At 43.0% G+C, this 19615-nt stretch overlaps 1 protein-coding gene across 1 annotated transcript in view; it reads right to left on the minus strand.

The window, feature by feature from the left end:
• Window positions 1–17731, minus strand: part of LOC132540494 (DNA repair-scaffolding protein-like) — a 30638-nt gene extending 12907 nt beyond the window's left edge. Inside the window, exon 1 of the mRNA XM_060198659.1 lies at window positions 17264–17731. Coding sequence (XP_060054642.1) covers window positions 17264–17296 — 33 coding nt within the window. The 5' untranslated portion in view covers window positions 17297–17731. The remainder of the gene's footprint in view (window positions 1–17263) is intronic.
• Window positions 17732–19615: the final 1884 nt, after the last annotated feature.

Below are 19615 nucleotides of genomic sequence, written 5' to 3' on the forward strand. Positions count from 1 at the left end.
TTCATCTCTATAATGAAAGAGGCTAACAAGAGAGGTGTCTTTCCAGACCTCCATCCGAGGATGGGGGGAGCTTCCCCAAGCTCTACCAAACTTTCACATAGTCCCACAATTGCTGTTGGATGGGACAGAGAGAAATGGAGAGAGGAGGCAAAGATAGAGATGGGGAGAGAAAGATAGACACCTGCAGACCTGCCTCACCACTTGTGAAGAAACTCCCCTGAAGGTGGGGACCTGGGGGGCTCGAACCAGGATCTTTACACAGGTCCTTGAACTTCACACCACCTGCGCTTAACCCACTGTGCTACTGCCCAACTCCCTTTTTTTAAGATTTTTTTAAATATTTATTTTTTTCCTTTTTGTTGTCCTTTTTTTATTATTGTAGTTATTATTGATGATGTTATTGATGTTATTGCTGTTGGATAGAACAGAGAGAAATGGAGAGAGGAGGGGAAGACAGAGAGGGGAGAGAAAGACACCTACAGACCTGCTTCACCGCTTGTGGAGTGACTCCCCTGCAGGTGGGGAGCCGGATCCTCCAGCTGGTCCTTGCACTTTGCACCACCTGTGCTTAACCGCTGCGCTACTGCCCAACTCCCCAGAGTACAGATTTCTAAACCTATGGTTAGAACCCATGAATGCAGATGCCACAGATACAGACGGTCAACTATATATCCTGAATAAGTTCAGAGGCCACCTAGATCACTACTCCGTGTAAGGAGGTCTATGTCTACACTATCTCAGATTATCTTTTCTATTAATTAATGAGTTTTAGAAAAGAGTCAATAACCATTTCGATAATTTAAAATGTTCAGTTAAAATAAATCCCAAATCATCTGCTTTTGCTGTTGTTTACCAGAGCTCTGTTTAGAGCACTGGTTTATGGTGGTGTTGGGGATTGAGGCTGCAACTTTGGAGCCTCAGGCATGGCATGTGAGAGTAAAATTCACCTTTGGAGGACGGTCCAAACGGTCCGTGCTTTGTCATGAAATTAAGTGTTGAAGACATTATCCAATATTATACACCTAAAATGGCAGAGCCAGGATCCAGACTCAGGCTAGTCTAAACTCAAGGACTGTGTTCTCAGCAGGATCACATCTTTATACAAATGAGAAAATAACCCTTCTCTCTTCAGTATGTGTAGCTGTGCCTCCATCTATGAAAGTTACACAGGCCCCAGGCCATGGCATACCTGATTTAGAGAACATATAACCATGTACAAGGACTCATCAGGTTCAAGCCCCTGGGCCCCACTTACAGGGGAGGGGGGAGCTTCACAAGTGGTGAAGCAGGGCTGCAGGTATCTCTGCCTCTCTTCCTCTCTCTCCCCACCTCAATTTCTCTCTATCCTATGAAAGAAATAAAGAGAGAGAGAAAGAAAGGAAGAAAGAAAGAAAGAGAGAAAGGCAAAGAAAGAAAGAGAGAAAGGAGTAAAAAAATGGATACCAGGAACTGTAGATTCATTGTGAAGGGACTATGCTCCAGTAATAAACCTGGTGGCAAAAAATAAAATAAACAAAGTTCTCAGGCAGGGAAGTTAGCATAATAGTTGTTGTGACACAGCCATGAATAGGACTTTGGGACTTGGTTAGCATATGACTGAGGTTGAACACTGAGAATGTAATTAACATACAGCAGAAGTCAGGAGCTCGCTCTCTGTTCCTAGGCTCCCTATCTTGCAGATCCCTGCTTTCCTGCCCACAATGGCCAGTCCTCCTGGGACTTGTACAAGTGTAGCTGAAATCTGGTAATCAACTTGTGGATTCACAAGCCAGCCTAGTCTTACCTCTGACAATAATTGCCTATCTTGCTGTACCTAAAATAAACTGTTCTGTACTACTGTACTGCCATGTAATAAATTTTGATTGTCTTAAACCTGCTACTAGCAGTTGCCCCCATGAAGTCTTTTTTTTTAAATTACAATAGGTTATAAGTTCTGAAGTCCCAGTTCTATCTACAGCCATACCACCCTGAACAAGCCCGATCTCGTCAGAAGTCCCAGGTTCAATCCTCACCACCATTACCATAAACCAGAGCTGACCAGAACTCTGGTAAAAAAAAAAAAAAAAATATATATATATATATATATATATTATGGGCCGGGTGGTGGTGCACCTAGTTGAACGTACATGTTACAGTGCTCAAAGACCTATGTTCGAGCCCCCAGTCCCCACCTGCAGGGGGAAAGCTTCACAAGTGGTGAAACAGGGCTGCAGGTGTCTCTCTGTCTTTCTCCCTCTATCATTTCCTCCCCTCTCGATTTCTGGCTATCTCTACCCAAATAAATAAATAAAGATAATTTAATATATGTGTGTGTGTATATACACATATACATATATGTACATATAACACTTACTTGGTTAGGAAAAGCTCTTTACTGCCATCAACTGAAAGAGCAGCTTAATGAATATACTTTCTGGGTCATCACTGTGAATGGGGCCTGAGGGTGTTGCAGTTCTAAACCTACACAACTAACTATAGTCACTAAATGGTTAAAAACAAATAAAAATGTTGACATGTTTTTACTATTCCTGAAAACTAATTCAAACCTAATCACAAAGTAGTTATGTGGTTGCCAAGGGACAGGGAAGGTTGCCAAGGGACAGGGAAGGAGAGGGTAGGGAGGACCTGCTAATAGGATTTCTTTAAAAAAAAAAAAAGGGAGTCGGGCAGTAGTGCAGTGGGTTAAGTGCACGTGGCGCAAAGCGCAAGGACTGGCATAAGGATCCCTTGTTTGACCCCCCCCCCCCCCGCCTCCCCACCTGCAGGGGGGTCGCTTCACAAGCAGAGAAGCAGGTCTGCAGGTGTCTTATCTTTCTCTCCCTCTCTCTGTCTTCCTCTCCTCTCTCCATATCTCTCTGTCCTATCCAACAACATCAACAACAACAATAACTACAACAACAAAACAACAAGGGCAACAAAAGGGAATAAATAAATAAATAAAATTTAAAAAAAAAAAAAAAAGATTAAACCAGACCATGGCTAACTCAAGCACATAAGTTGCTGGAAATCTATCTTGGAACCTCACCTTTGAGAGTCCAATGTCTTATCCACTGCACCACCTCCCAGAATGCACTCTGTGTTTTAAGGGTGATGAAAAACATTCTGTAATGAGAACATTTGCTCAAGTCTAATAAAACCTTTATTTCCCTTTTTTCCCCACGAGGGTTATCACTGAGGCTCAGTGCATGTATGATGAGTCCAGCTCCTGGCAGCCTATTTTTTTTAAAGACAGAAATTGAAAGGAGAAAAAGAAGAGAGAGGTAGACAGAGACAGGAAAAGAGATACCTGCAGCACTGCTTCAATGTTAGTAAAGTTACCCTGCAAGTGGGGACCCAGAGTCTGTGCACATGGAAACAGGTGCGCTCTACTGGGTATACCACTGCCCAGCCTTAACTTAAAATAAATTTTATTTATTTATTCATTTATTGATTTATTTTAACCAGAGCACATTGTTCAGCTCTGGCTTCTGATGGTGCTGAGGATTGAACCTGAAAGCTCAGAGTCTCAGTCATTTGCATAACCATTATGGACTCTACCCAACCCTAAATGAAACTTTAAAAGTGTAAATTTATAACTGGTGAAAGTGAGTCACTCAGACACTGCAGCTGTACTTTTTCAGCCACCCTGAAAACTACGTTAGTTTATAATAAAGCCAACTATCCATTTACTATATAACCTAGCAATTATACTTTTGGATATTTGTCTTAGGGAAATGAAAACCTATGCTCACACAAAACCCTGAACACAAGTGCCCACAACAACTTTGGTGATAACAGCCCAAAACTAGAAACTGCCCAGATGTCCTTCAACCGACAAAACATTAGGCCAAATTAGTATACACACCTTCCATGGCGTATTACTCAGCAATCAAAAGAACAAAACACAAATATAAACAGCTTGGATAAATCTCCAAAATATTACATTGGGGAGAGACAGGAAAGAAAAACAAGCCTAAACTCTAGAATTCCAATGCTAAAATATTTTTAAATGACAACAATATGTTAAAGCTGAGCATTTTAGTGACTGCCAGGGCATGGGGGTAGGGGGGTGGGGTACTGAAAAAGGTTTGCTTAAAAAGGAGCCCTTTGCTGATGGAACCAGTCAGTGTCTTGACTGTGATGGAGAACACAAACCTCGACATTTTTCCACATGAAAAAACTTTACAAAGCCTCAGAGACAACATAATGGTTATGTAAAAAAGACTAGTGCCTGAGGCTCTGAGGTCCCAAGTTCAATCAACAGCGCCACCAAAAGCCAGAGCTGAACAGTGCTCTGGTGAGAGGGAGAGGGTGAGTGAGAGTGAGAGAGAAAGCACATAAATCTGTACAGGCATATAAAACTGAAACATGTTAACACAGTTGGACTGATTTGTGTCGATATCTTAATGATGATATTGCTTTTTTTTTTTGTAAACTGTTACCACTGAAACAACTTGAGTAAAGGATATATACTATCTTTGTATCGTTTCCTACAACTATATGTGATCCTACAAGCACTTCAGTTTTAAACAGTGACTTGCTCAAGCCCAGCAGGTAGGTGGCACAATGATAAAGTATTAGACTCTAAAGCATGAGGTCAATCCTCATCACTGCATGTGCCAGAGTGATGCTCTGGTTCGCTCTCTCCTTCTCTCTCATTAATAAATAAATAAATCTTTTTTTAAAGAATTTATTTATTTATTTATTTATTAATGAGAAAGATAGGAGGAGAGAGATAAAGAACCAGACATCGCTCTGGTACACGTGCTGCCGGGGATTGAACTCAGGACCTCATGCTTGAGAGTCTAGTTCCTTAGCCACTGCACCACCTCCCGGACCACGTAAATAAATAAATCTTTTTAAAAACTAATTTTAAACGATTGCCAGCTAGGGACATAGTACCAGTGGTGGTGTAACAGACATTCCTGCCTCAGCCACCAGAGAACAAAGATACAATCCCCTTACTATCATAAGCTAGAGCTGAAAAGTGCTTTGGTAAAGAAAACATAATAAGGGAGTTGGGCTGTAGCGCAGCGGGTTAAGCGCAGGTGGCGCAAAGCGCAAGGACTGGCATCAAGGATCCCGGTTCAAGCCCCGGCTCCCCACCTGCAGGGGAGTTGCTTCACAAGCAGTGAAGCAGGTCTGCAGGTGTCTTTCTCTCCCTCTCTCTGTCTTCCCCCTCCTCTCTCCATTTCTTTCTGTCCTATCCAACAACAATGACAACAATAATAACTATAACAATAAAACAACAAGGGCAACAAAAGGGAATAAATAAATAAATAATAAATTTTAAAAAAGAAAACATAATAAAAATTAAAAGTGAAAAAAATTAAAAGTGACTTATGACAGAACTATGCTTTAAAAAAAGTGACTGATTTATGACAGAACTATACTTTTATGTGGAAGCCAGGTGATGGCGCACTAGGTCAAGTGCACATAGTACAAAGCACAAGGACACACGCAAGGACCCCAGTTCGAGCCCCCAACTCCCTACCTGCAGGGGATCTATTCACAAGTGGTGAAACTGGTCTGCAGGTATCTAGCTTTCTCCCTCTCTATCTCCCCCTCCCCCTCTCAACTTCTCTCTGCCCTATACAATAAAATGGGAGGAAAAAAAAAAAGGCTACCAGAAGCAGTGGCTTCATAGAGCAGGCCAGGCACCAAGCCCCAGCAATAACACTGGAAGCAAAAAATAAAAATAAAAAAAAAAAGATACTTGCATGTAAAATTTTTTCTTCTTTGTAAGTACAAACTATTTTGATTTAGAATGTTTTATTTCCACTGGGAGGGGTGTGTGTGTGTTGTGTGTGAATTACTTTACAGAAATTGTACAGTAAGTGTTACCTTTCCAATCAATTTTAAGGGTAAGACAATCTCTATTATTATTATTTTTTTTTTTTTTTAACCAGAGCACTGCTCAGCTCTGGCTTATGGTGGTGTGGGGGACTGAATCTGGGACTTGACAGAGCCTCAGGCATGAGAGTCTGTTTGCATAATCATTATGCTATCTACCCCCCCAAAAAAAAAACTGAGATGCCTTAGCTGTCTAATTCTGAGAAGTAGTATCACCAATTAACCATCCTATGGAATTAGTAATGGCTATGACTGGACTGTGGAACTCTTATCAAGATAACTATGAGAGAATCTCTCATCATAGCTAAAGAACTTCATTCTTTTTTTTTTTAATTTCTTTATTGGGGAATTAATGTTTTACATTCAACAAGAACTTCATTCTTTTAATGTTTGTTTGTTTACTTACTGGGTTGTCAGAAAAGTAATGATGCATTTTTACGTAGAAGAAAATCAAGTTAGAAAATCAAGTTGTGTGGTCCAGGAGGTGGCGCAGTGGATAAAGCATAGACTCTCAAGCTTGAGGTCTTGAGTTCAATCCCCAGCAGCACATGCACCAGAGTGATGTCTGGTTCTTTCTCTCTCTCTCTCTCTCTCTCTCTCTCTCCTCCTATCTTGCTTATAAATAAAATCTTTAAAAAAAAAAAAAGAGAAAAGAGAAAAAGAAAAGAAAAAAAGTTTGACATCCTACAACCCAATATTTACTTGAGTGGGTGCAGAATGGAGGGAGAGGGAAAGATTGAACTCAATACCTCACACTTGAGAGTCTAACACTTTATCCACTGCACCACCTCCAAGGTCACACCTCTGAACAACTTTTAAAAAAACTAAGTTTTCTTCCTGTTCTCTGACCAAGAACTAAGAGAAAAAACACTGGAGAAACCTATAATAGTAGAGGATATATAAAGAATCTGACTGGGCTCTGAGTATCAAAACTATCAGGACTTTGAAGTAACAAATCTACACTGCTATTTCCCTTATTGTCCTTTTCCTAATGTCTCTGCTGCCATTCTGCATGCTATATTGAGCATCTATAGCACTGCCTACCAAGCAATGATTTACCAAACCTCTTGCCAACTCACTTTGTCAGTCACCAATCCACATGGCTACCATAAAAACAGTCCAATGAGAATACCACTCCTCCATGTTTTCTTGTTGTTGGGTTTGTTGTTGTTGATTTGTTGGGGGGGGGGAGTTGTGCTTTGTTTCATTTTGTTTTGGTTTTGGATAGAGACATAGAATGAGAGCGAGGGAGAGGGAAAGAGAGAGTGAGAAAGAAAGAGGGGGAATGGAAGAGAGCATAGTACTGAAGCTTCCTTCAATATGGTGGGGGCTAGGCTTGAACCTGGGTCATGTACTGGGAATACTGTGAGAACCAGGTTGAACATGGTGAGTTTTTTCCCATTGAAAAATAGGGAACTGAGGAAACGAATCTCCTGTCAAACTCTCTCTCTCTGAAGTTGAGCTCGGGAGAAGAACGGACCTCAGTTTTCTGCCTCCCTGTTAGCTTACGCCCTGTCTCCAGAGATGCTGCATTTTTCTGCCTCCAGGGGCTCGGCATTCCTTAAAACATTAAGCCAGCTCCCCTGCTTCACCCTGCATTCCCTGATGCAATGGCCTGCCAGCTCGCTTATTATCTACATATCAATGTTCTGCTTTGTCTAACAAATGACTTAAGGTCTCCTCCCTGTTTCCCCACCCATTCTGCTCATTTGATATATTCTTTTTCTATGCTCAAGACCCTCCCTGCCTGCAGAGTATTATTAATTCTACCAGTTAAACCCCTCACAACAGTTGCTAAGGAAGTTCCTACCTTTCCCAGCCCGTTTTACCTTTCTCCACCCCTTTCCTAACCATGTATAGTATTGTCAAGCCACTAACGTTTCTGACTTGCCACTTCCGTTTTCTGGCCTTTAAGAGCTTGGGCACGGGAATAAATAAAGATTTTGAAATGCCTCGCCACCACCAGCTCAGTTCCTGGGTCATCTCTCTCGTGTCACTAGCCCAGCAGGTCATGCACATGGAAAAGCAGCACACCATCCAAGTGAGCTATTTCTCTGGTCCTCCATGCTTTCTTATTATCTCACTGGTCAGTGTTAGTGAATATACACTGATTCCCTATCCCTTTAGACTCACACACAATTACCTACAATCACACACAAATGTGTGTTCATACCTGAATCACACACAAGAACAAGTCCTATACCCACACTTACTGCTATCTTCCCACTTGTTATCAAAGCTCAAGCCCTCACATGGCACCATAGATCAAAACAAACCATTGTAAAAATCAGTCAGCTTCCCAACCCCTGAGCTCTTTCTTGCCTACACTCTAAAGCAATAAAAAGCCCTATTATATTTCTGTAACAAAATCTAATCACTACAGAATATTAAAACATTCTTACTTTCCCTATTGACTCCCTCCTTTCTGCTACAAAGAAGTAAAATGTTGCCCTCTCCTGAAAAAGAAAACATTTCTCATTTGAAATGTAGCCTTGTGTGGTTTCAGTGCAAAGTGGTAATATACATTGTATTTAGTATCTATCATGTCCTTATCTTTATTTAAGAAGCACCTAAAATAGGGCTGGAAGCAGCAACAAATGCTGGAGAGGATGTGGGGACAGAGGAACCCTTTTACATTGCTGGTGGGAATGTAAATTGGTACAGCCTCTGTGGAGAGCAGTCTGGAAAACCCTCAGAAGGCTAGACATGGACCTTCCATATGACCCAATAATTCCTCTCCTGGGGTTATACCCCAAGGACTCCATAACACCCAACCAAAAAGAGGTGTGTACTCCTATGTTCATAGCAGCACAATTCATAATAGCTAAAACCTGGAAGCAACCCAGGTGCCCAACAACAGATGAATGGCTGAGAAAGCTGTGGTATATATACACAATGGAATACTATGCAGCTATCAAGAACAATGAACCCACCTTCTCTGACCCATCTTGGACAGAGCTAGAAGGAATTATGTTAAGTGAACTGAGTCAGAAAGTTAAAGATGAGTATGGGATGATCCCACTCATCAACAGAAGCTGACTTAGAAGATCTGAAAGGGAAACTAAAAGCAGGACCTGATCAAATTGTAAGTAGGGCACCAAAGAAAAAACCCAGTGGTGAGGGGTAGACATGTAGCTTTCTGGGCCAGTGGGGGGTGGGAATGGGCGGGAGGGATGGGTCACAGTCCTTTGGTGATGGGAATGGTGTTTATGTACACTCCTAGCAAAATGTAGACATATAAATCAGTAGTTAATTAATATGAGAGGGGGAAATCAATTGTATGTCTCAAAGGTTCTCAGGAGACAAACTGAATCTTTTTAATAGATAGGCTACGTATTTGATATGCGGACTCTCTCAAAAGCCTAGACCAAGTAGATTGGAGGCTTCCAATAGCACAGCTATATACAAGATACTGGGTACTGTACAGCAAACCATAACAAAGGGACTTTTCAAAGTTAACCCAATTAACAAATAATGTGATGATAATATTAACTATTGATTGTCTTTTTGAACCCTAAGACAGCAGGAACCTCACATCTTCACTATAGAGCCCCTACTTCCCCCAGTCCTGGCACCCATGGATAGGGCTCACTTTCCCGTATGCTTCTCCCAATCCATACCAAATAATATTGCATCCGCCGATCACAACCTAACCAAAGCAACGATTGCCATCTCAACATGCTTCACCTCAGAGTGTATCCAGAGACTTCACGTGTGGAATGACAACCCTTCAGCTTCATTACTCGGGTGAGACCTTTCCTTTTATAGTACACTCTAATTTCATCTCAGGTAGTTCACTTTCTAACAAAGTCCCATAACCTAGACATACACCAGTTTCTGTGAGAGAGAGCGTATGCGCACACGTATCCATAAACTACTGCAAAATATATACCTGAAAGCAGGATTACACTAGAGTTTGCAGTGAGTACCTCCCCAACACTTCCTCTCCACTATTCCAATCTTGGGATCCATGTTTGCTCAACAAATTGTTTGGCTTTGTATGTTAACTCTCTTTTCAATCACCAGGTTCCAGATGCCACCAGGATGCTGGCTAGGCTTCCCTGGATTGAAGACCCCACCAATGTGTCCTGGAGCTCAGCTTCCCCAGAGACACACCTTACTAGGGAAAGAGAGAGGCAGACTGGGAGTATGGACCGACCAGTCAACGCCCATGTTCAGCGGGGAAGCAATTACAGAAGCCAGACCCTCTACCTTCTGCAACCCTCAACGACCCTGGGTCCATGCTCCCAGAGGGCTAGAGAATGGGAAGGCTATCATGGGAGAGGGTGGGTTATGGGGATTGGGTGGTGGGAATTGTGTGGAGTTGTACCCCTCCTACCTTATGCTTTTGTTCACTAATCCTTTCTTAAATTAAAAATTTAAATAAAAAAAATAAAAAATAAAAAAATAAAATAAAATAGGGCTGGAGAGAGAGCAAAATGGTTATGCCAAAGATTTTCCTGCATAGGGGGATAGGTGGTGGTGATGCAGGCTGAACGTACACATTATCATGCTCAAGGATCCAGTTCACACCCTGCTCCCCACCTGCAGGGGAATAGTTTCACAAGCGATAACGGAGCTCTGCAGTTGTCTATCTTTCTCTTTCCCTCTTTTATTTCTCCCACCCCTCAATGTATCTCTGTCCTTTCAGATAAAGTAAGAAAGAGAGAGAGAGATGGAAAGAAAGGGGGGATGGCCACTGAGAGCAGTGAATTCATAATCCTGACACCAGTGACAATATAAACAAATACACTTTCATGCCTGGGGTTGGGTGGTGGAAAATCCAGTTGAGCATACCTGCTACCATGCCAGAGAACTCAAAGTTCAAGTGCCCACTCCCCAGCTGCAGGATGGGACCCTTCAAAAGCAGTTAAGCAGGTCTGCAGATGTCTTTCTCTCTATGTATCTCCCACTCCCCTCTCAATTTCTCTTTGCCCTATCAAATAAAATAGAAAAAAGAAGAAAAAAATGCCAGAGGGAGTAGTGGATTCATAGTGCCAGCAATGAGCCACCAAGCCCCAGCAATAACCCTGGGGGAAAAATATCTTTCATGCATGAGACTCTGAGGTCTCAGATTCAATCCCTAGCACCATCATAAGCCAGAGCTGAGCAATGTTCTTTGTAAATTTCTTTGTATCTCTTGTATTAAATAAGTCAAATATTGGGGGTTGGCGGTAGCTCGGTGGGTTAAGTACACATGGCGCCAAGCATAAGGACCGGCGTAAGGATCCTGGTTCGAGCCCCTGGTTCCCCAACTGCAGGGGGGGTCACTTCACAGGCGGTGAAGCAGGTCTGCATGTGTCTATCTTTCTCTTCCCCTCTCTGTCTTCCCCTCCTCTCTCTATTTCTCTCTGTCCTATTTAACAATGATGACATTGATAACAATAATAACTAGTTCCTGGAAACTAATGAAAATGAAGACACAACCTATCAAAATATTTGGGACACAGCGAAAGCAGTACTGAGAGGGAAACTTATAGCCATACAATCACATATTAAACACCAAGAAGAAGCCCAAATGAATGACCTTACTGCACACCTCAAGGACTTAGAGGAAGAGGAACAAAGGAACCCTAAAGCAACCAGAAGGACAGAAATCACTAAAGTTAGAGCAGAAATAAACAACATCGAAAATAAAAGAACCATACAAAAGATCAATGAAGCCAAATGTTGGTTCTTTGAAAGATTAAACAAAATTGACAAACCCCTAGCCAGACTGACCAAACAAAAAAGAGAGAAGACTCAAATTAATAGAATTGTAAACGATGCAGGAGATATCACAACTGACACCACAGAAATCCAGAGAATCCTGCGAAACTTGTATAAAGAACTATATGCCACCAAGCTAGAGAATCTGGAAGAAATGGAACAATTCCTAGAAACCTATGCACTTCCAAAACTGAACCAAGAAGAACTACAAAATCTAAATGCACCAATCACAGATAAAGAAATTGAAACCGTTATTAAGAATCTCCCCAACAACAAAAGTCCTGGACCAGATGGCTTCACAAACGAATTCTACAAAACTTTCAGGAAACAGTTAACACCCATACTTCTTAAGCTATTCCATAAGATTAAAGAAACAGGAATACTCCCTTCCACCTTTTATGAAGCCAACATCACCCTGATACCAAAAGCTGATAGGGACAGAACAAAAAAGGAAAACTACAGACCAATATCTCTGATGAACATAGATGCCAAAATATTAAACAAGATCTTGGCCAACCGGATACAGCAACACATCAAAAAGATTGTTCATCATGACCAAGTGGGATTCATCCCAGGAATGCAAGGCTGGTTCAACATCCGTAAGTCAATCAATGTCATTCACCACATCAATAAAAGCAAAGCCAAAAACCACATGATTATCTCAATAGATGCAGAGAAAGCCTTTGACAAAATCCAACACCCATTCATGCTCAAAACTCTACAAAAAATGGGAATAGATGGGAAATTCCTCAAGATAGTGAAGTCTATATATAGCAAACCTACAGCCAACATCATACTCAATGGACAGAAGCTGAAAGCATTCCCCCTCAGATCGGGGACTAGACAGGGCTGTCCACTGTCACCGTTACTCTTCAACATAGTATTGGAAGTTCTTGCCATAGCAATCAGGCAAGAGAAAGAAATCAAAGGAATACAGATTGGAAGGGAAGAAGTCAAGCTCTCACTATTTGCAGATGATATGATAGTATACATAGAAAGACCTAAAGAATCCAGTAGAAAATTACTGGAAGTTATTAGGCAATATAGCAAGGTAACAGGCTACAAAATCAATGTACAAAAATCAGTGGCATTTCTTTAGGCAAACACCAAATCTGAAGAAGACATCCAGAAATCACTCCGCTTTACTGTTTCAGCAAAATCAATCAAATACCTAGGAATAAAGTTGACCAAAGAAGTGAAAGACTTGTATGCTGAAAACTATGAGTCGCTACTCAAGGAAATAGAAACTGATACCAAGAAATGGAAAGATATCCCATGCTAATGGATTGGAAGAATAAATATCATCAAAATGAATATTCTCCCCAGAGCCATATACAAATTTAATGCAATACCCATCAAAGTTCCACCAAGCTTCTTTAAGAGAATAGAACAAACACTACAATCATTTATCTGGAACCTGAAAACACCTAGAAAACACCAAAACCATCTTAAGGAAAAGAAACAGAAATGGAGGCATCACACTCCCAGACCTTAAACTATATTATAAAGCCATCATCATCAAAACAGCATGGTACAGGAACAAAAATAGGCACACAGACCAGTGGAACAGAATTGAAAGCCCAGAAGTAAATCCCAACACCTATGGGCATCTAATCTTTGATAAGGGGGCCCAAAGGATTAAATGGAAAAAGGAGGCTCTCTTCAATAAATGGTGCTGGGAAAACTGGGTTGAAACATGCAGAAGAATGAAATTGAACCACTTTATCTCACCAGAAACAAAAATCAACTCCAAATGGATCAAAGACCTAGATGTCAGACCAGAAACAATCAAATACTTAGAGGAAAACATTGGTAAAACACTTTCCCACATACACCTCAAGGACATCTTTGATGAATCAAACCCAATTGCAAGGAAGACTAAAGCAGAAACAAACCAATGGGACTACATCAAATTGAAAAGCTTCTGCACATCCAAAGAAACTATTAAACAAACAGAGAGACCCCTCACAGAATGGGAGAAGATCTTCACATGCCAGACATCAGACAAGAAACTAATCACCAAAATATATAAAGAGCTCAGCAAACTTAGCACCAAAAAAGCAAATGACCCCATCCAAAAATGGGCAGAGGAAATGAACAAAACATTCACCTCAGAGGAGATCCAAAAGGCTAACAAACATATGAAAAACTGCTCTAGGTCACTGATTGTCAGAGAAATGCAAATTAAGACAACACTAAGATACCACCTCACTCCTGTAAGAATGGCATACATCAAAAAGGACAGCAGCAACAAATGCTGGAGAGGATGTGGGGACAGAGGAACCCTTTTACATTGCTGGTGGGAATGTAAATTGGTACAGCCTCTGTGGAGAGCAGTCTGGAAAACTCTCAGAAGGCTAGACATGGACCTTCCATATGATCCAGTAATTCCTCTCCTGGGGTTATACCCCAAGGACTCCAAAACACCCAACCAAAAAGAGGTGTATACTCCTATGTTCATAGCAGCACAATTCATAATAGCTAAAACCTGGAAGCAACCCAGGTGACCAACAACAGATGAGTGGCTGAGAAAGCTGTGGTATATATACACAATGGAATACTATGCAGCTATCAAAAACAATGAACCCACCTTCTCTGACCCATCTTGGACAGAGCTAGAAGGAATTATGTTAAGTGAACTAAGTCAGAAAGATAAAGATGAGTATGGGATGATCCCACTCATCAACAGAAGCTGACTAAGAAGATCTGAAAGGGAAACTAAAAGTAGGACCTGATCAAATTGTAAGTAGGGCACCAAAGTACAAACCCAGTGGTGAGGGGTAGACATGCAGCTTCCTGGGCCAGTGGGGGGTGGGAGTGGGTGGGAGGGATGGGTCACAGTCCTTTGGTGGTGGGAATGGTGTTTATGTACACTCCTAGCAAAATGTAGACATATAAATCAGTAGTTAATTAATATGAGAGGGGGAAAATCAATTGTATGTCTCAAAGTTTCTCAAAAGACAAACTGAATCTTTTTAATATATAGGCTATGTATTTGATATGCGGACTCTCTCAAAAGCCTAGACCAAGTAGATTAGAAGCTTCCAATAGCACAGCTATATACAAGATACTGGGTACTGTACAGCAAACCATAACAAAGGGACTTTTCAAAGTTAACCCAATTAACAAATAATGTGATGATAATATTAACTATCGATTGTCTTTTTGAACCCTAAGACAGCAGGAACCTCACATCTCCACTATAGAGCCCCTTCTTCCCCCAGTCCTGGAATCCTTGGATAGGGCCCACTTTCCCGTATGCATCTCCCAATCCAAACCAAATAATATTGCATCCGCCGATCACAACCTAACCAACGCAACGATTGCCACCTCAACATGCTTCACCTCAGACTGTATCCAGAGACTTCACGTGTAGAATGACAACCCTTCAGCTTCATTACTCGGGTGAGACCTTTCCTTTTATAGTACACTCTAATTTCATCTCAGGTAGTTCACTTTCTAACAAAGTCCCATAACCTAGATATACACCAGTTTCTGTGAGAGAGAGCTTATGTGCACACGTATCCATAAACTAGTGCAAAAATATACCTGAAAGCAGAAGTACACTAGAGTTTGCAGTGAGTACCCCCCTAACACTTCCTTTCCACTATTCCAAGCTTTGGATCCATGATTGCTCAACAAATTGTTTGGCTTCATATGTTAACTCTCTTTTCAATCACCAGGTTCCAGATGCCACCAGGATGCTGGCCAGGCTTCCCTGGATTGAAGACCCCACCAATGTGTCCTGGAGCTCAGCTTCCCCAGAGACACACCTTAGAAAGAGAGAGGCAGACTGGGAGTATGGACCGACCAGTCAACACCCATGTTCAGCGGGGAAGCAATTACAGAAGCCAGACCTTCTACCTTCTGCAACCCTCAATGACCCTGGGTCCATGCTCCCAGAGGGCTAGAGAATGGGAAAGCTATCATGGGAGGGGGTGGGTTATGGGGATTGGGTGGTGGGAATTGTGTGGAGTTGTACCCCTCCTACCTTATGTTTTTGTTCATTAATCCTTTCTTAAATAAAAAATTTAAAAAAAAAACTGAGAAATGGGGAGTCAGGCAGTAGTGCAGTGGTTAAGTGCAGGTGGCACAAAATGCAAGGACCAACGTAAGGATCCAGGTTAGAGCCCCTGGCTCTCCACCTGCAGGGGAGTCGCTTCACAAACAATGAAGCAGGTCTGCAGATGCTATCTTTCTCTCCCCCTCTCTGTCTTCCCCTCCTCTCTCCATTTCTCTCTGTCCTAGCCAACAATAATAACTACAACAATAAAACAACAAGAGGGAATAAATATATATTTAAAAAAAGAAAACTGAGAAATGTTATACATGTACAAACTACTGTATTTATAGTCAACTGTAAAACATTAACCCCTCAATAAAGAAATTAAAAAAAAAAAAAGGAAGCACCCAAAATAAAATAAGCTTTGGGGAGGAACATCCCAAAGATTAGAGAAGCTGGGGCCTGGGAAGACAGCATAATGATTATGCAAAAAACTCATTCCAGAGTCTCTGTGGTTCCAGGTTCAATCCCCAGCAATGCCATAAGCCAGAGCTGAGCAGTGCTCTGGTAAAAACAAATAAGCAAATGAGGGAGTCGGGTGGTAGCCCAGCGGGTTAAGCGCACCTGGCGCAAAGCGCAAGGACGGACATAAGAATCCCAGTTTGAGCCCCCGGCTCCCCACCTGCAGGGGGGTCGCTTCACAGGCAGTGAAGCAGGTCTGCAGATGTCTCTCTCTCCCTGTCTTCCCCTCCTCTCTCCATTTCTCTCTGTCCTATCCAACAATGATATCAACAACATCAATAATAGCTACAACAGAGTCCGGCAGTAGCTCAGCGGGTTAAGCCCACGTGGCGCAAAGCACAAGGACCGGGGTGAGGATCCGGGTTCGAGTCCCCAGCTTCCCCATGAAGGGGGAAGGCTTTATGCATAGTTAAGCAGGGCTACAGATGTCTCTCTGTTTCCCTCTCTATATCCCCCTCCCCTCTCAATTTCTGTCTGTCTCTATCCAATAATAATAAAAATTACTTTTAAAAAGTTAAGAAAACTAATAAAATAATAATAATTGGGGGGACACATAACTTTAGTGGTGGGTACCATATGGAATTTTATATGGCCTGCAATTTTACAATCTTGCGAGTCACTGTTCACCACAAATTTTAAAATTATGATTTAAAAAATAAAGCCAAAAGAAACTTCATTACTATAATAGTTAACAATAATGATGATGATGATAGAAAGCACACACGCCAGGGCGGATGAAAGGACATGCAAGTCCTTCCACATCATGCCAGCGCGGCTCACTACCCCGCACTCCGCGACCAGACCCTGCGCCTCTGCGGGGACCCACGTCCCGGCGGCAGCAGACATTAAGAGGACATTGGACTTGCAGGAAGGAGACGGGTGGCCCCGGGGATGGCAGGAGAGGACGCGAGTGCGGGAGTGACTGAGAGGGCACAGGTGCCACACCCCTGGAAGCCCCGCCCACTGTCGTCCCGCGCTGGCGCCTGTCCCTCCCCAGAGAAGAAGCCTAGTCCCCGCGCCTCCAAGGGGCGCGTGTCCTGCGAGACCGAGCCCATCTCGGCGCAGGCGCCCCGTAGGCCCCGCCCACCTCAGCCCAGACAGGGCGCCCGCCGCGCGCCCCTGGCCGCCTCGGGCCAGCCATGTGCACCCTGGGCGCGGACGGAGCGGGAAGCGCGGCTCCGGGTCCACTGTATGTACCTTCTGGCCGCGAAAGCCGCCACCGCCCGACATCTCCTGACAGATCACCTCCTCCAGAGGCCAGGAGACTGCACCCCCGGGAACAGACTCAGAGCCCCGCCCCACTCGCCCCCCCACGCCGGCGCTGACGCAAGGGGAGGGGCGGAGCCTCGCGAGGAACCGCCCCCATCCGCGAGCCCCGCTGATCCCCCCAATGGGCGGGTGGGCACGCTGGAGGGGGCGGGACCTCACAGAGGCTGTCCTCCCTGTTCCAGGCGCCAAGCTGCAGTGAACCAGGTGCACAGGGGAGGGGCGGGCCTGAATGCGACCTTAAATTTAAAATACAATGAAAACCCGAATGCAATAATGAACACTTAAGAAATGCTTACAGTAGTGGTCCGGGAGGTGGCGCAGTGGCTAAGGCACTAGATTCTCAAGGATGCGGTCCTGGGTTCCATCCCCAGCAGCACATGTACCAGAGTGATGGCTGGTTCTTTCTCTTATCTTTTTCATAAATAAATAAATTCTTAAAAAAAAAGAAAAAAGAAATGCTTGTAGGAGAGGCGGGGGTAGATAGTATAGTGGTTATGCAAAGAGACTCATGCCTGAGGCATCCTTCCAGACAAATGAAATATAACTCCATGGTCAGAAGCTGACCTCAAGGGAGAAACACAGAAAATGCCTACAGGGGATAGATAGCATAATGGTTATGCAGAGACTCTCATGTGGGAGGCTTCAAAGTCCCAGGTTCAATAACCTGTAGCACCATAAGCCAGAGCTGAGCAATGCTCTGGTGAAAGAAAAGGAGAAAGAAGGGAGGGAGGGGAGAAAGAGCACAAGGACCGGCATAAGGATCCTAGTTGGAGGCCCCAGCTCCCCACCTGCAGGGGAGTCACTTCACAGGCGGTGAAGCAGGTCTGCAGGTGTCTGTCTTTCTCTCCCCCTCTGTCTTCCCCTCCTCTCTCCATTTCTCTCTGTCCTATCCAACAATGACGACATCAATAACTACAACAATAAAGCAAGGGCAACAAAAGCGAATAAATAAATATTTAAAAAGAGAGAGATGAAGGGAGGGAGGGAGAAAGGAAGGACGACACCAATAACAACAATAACTATAACCACAATAAAAAGGACAACAAAAGGGAAAATAAATATTTAAAAAAATAAAAAGAAAGGGGATTCGACTTCCGGAGGCGGAGCTACGAGCAGCAGATCGCTTTCTCTCCTCTCCTCTCCTCTCCTCTCCCAGATCAACTAGGAATACCAAAGGAGACCACCCAGGACCTAAACAAGACAGGACTAGAATGACCACAGGAACCCAGGAAATCACCCGTGAGTACAAACATGCGTGGCTGGTGACAGAGAGGAGAGAGGAGCCTAAGGAGAGATTAAGTGACTGCTAACAGTTCAGCAGTTTATCAGTGGAGACACCACCTCCAGTCTGCTCCACCAACAAGGGGACAGCTTAAGGGAGGAGAGGACTCCCCAGAGACTCACCAAGTGCAACTCTGAGTCTCCATTGCTACTAGCTCAGAATCTGGAGCAGTGACAAGGAGGGACACCAGGGGACAGAGATCTAACCAGGAAACTCAGGAGAAGACCTATACCTCGGTGGCATAGCTGAGGGGCTGTGAAAGTCTCTTTGCATAACCACTGGGTTATCTCTGCCACACCCTGCTTTATCTCTTGGTCAGGAGTCAGTGAATAAGCTAAGAAGCCTATTGATAGTTTAAAAGCCCTCAGGCTCCCATAGCCTACAGGGAAGGAAAAAAAAAAAGAGGCTTTTAAACCACTGAGCTCCAACTCAGGGATTGAAACAACTGTTAACTTCCACCACTGTGAACCCTTTAATTAATTTACTTAGACACAAGTCAATCCAAGCAATAGTGATCAATAATTTGAAAAGTACTGATAAAGGGAACTCATAACATAATATATAAAATGGTTAAAACAACAAGAAAAAACATTGGAGAATCGAACCAGGACAAGAGTCCAGCTTAAAGTCCTCCAGAGGGTGAAGCACAAAACAACGAGTTCAACATCCAAACATTAGCTAAGGAAATAATAACAGGAGTGAGTAAAGAATTTGAAAAAGTTGTAATCAGAAACGTAGGAACAACAAATGAGAATAAGGAAGAAAATACTAATTATCTCATGGTTATTAGAGAGCTGAAAGCTGAAATCGCTGACCTAAGAATGCAACTAGCTGAACAAGCTAAAACAGTATCAGAGCAGGGTAACAAAATAGATGAACTCCAGAAAGCAGTAGAGGGCAGAGAGAATAGAATCTATGAGGCAGAAGACAGAATTAGCAAGATTGAGGATGAATTAGAGACAACTAAAAAAGAAGTAAGAGATCTCAAAAAGAGATTA

The sequence above is a fragment of the Erinaceus europaeus genome, chromosome 1 (genome assembly GCF_950295315.1).
Source record: "Erinaceus europaeus chromosome 1, mEriEur2.1, whole genome shotgun sequence".
NCBI lineage: Eukaryota > Metazoa > Chordata > Mammalia > Eulipotyphla > Erinaceidae > Erinaceus > Erinaceus europaeus.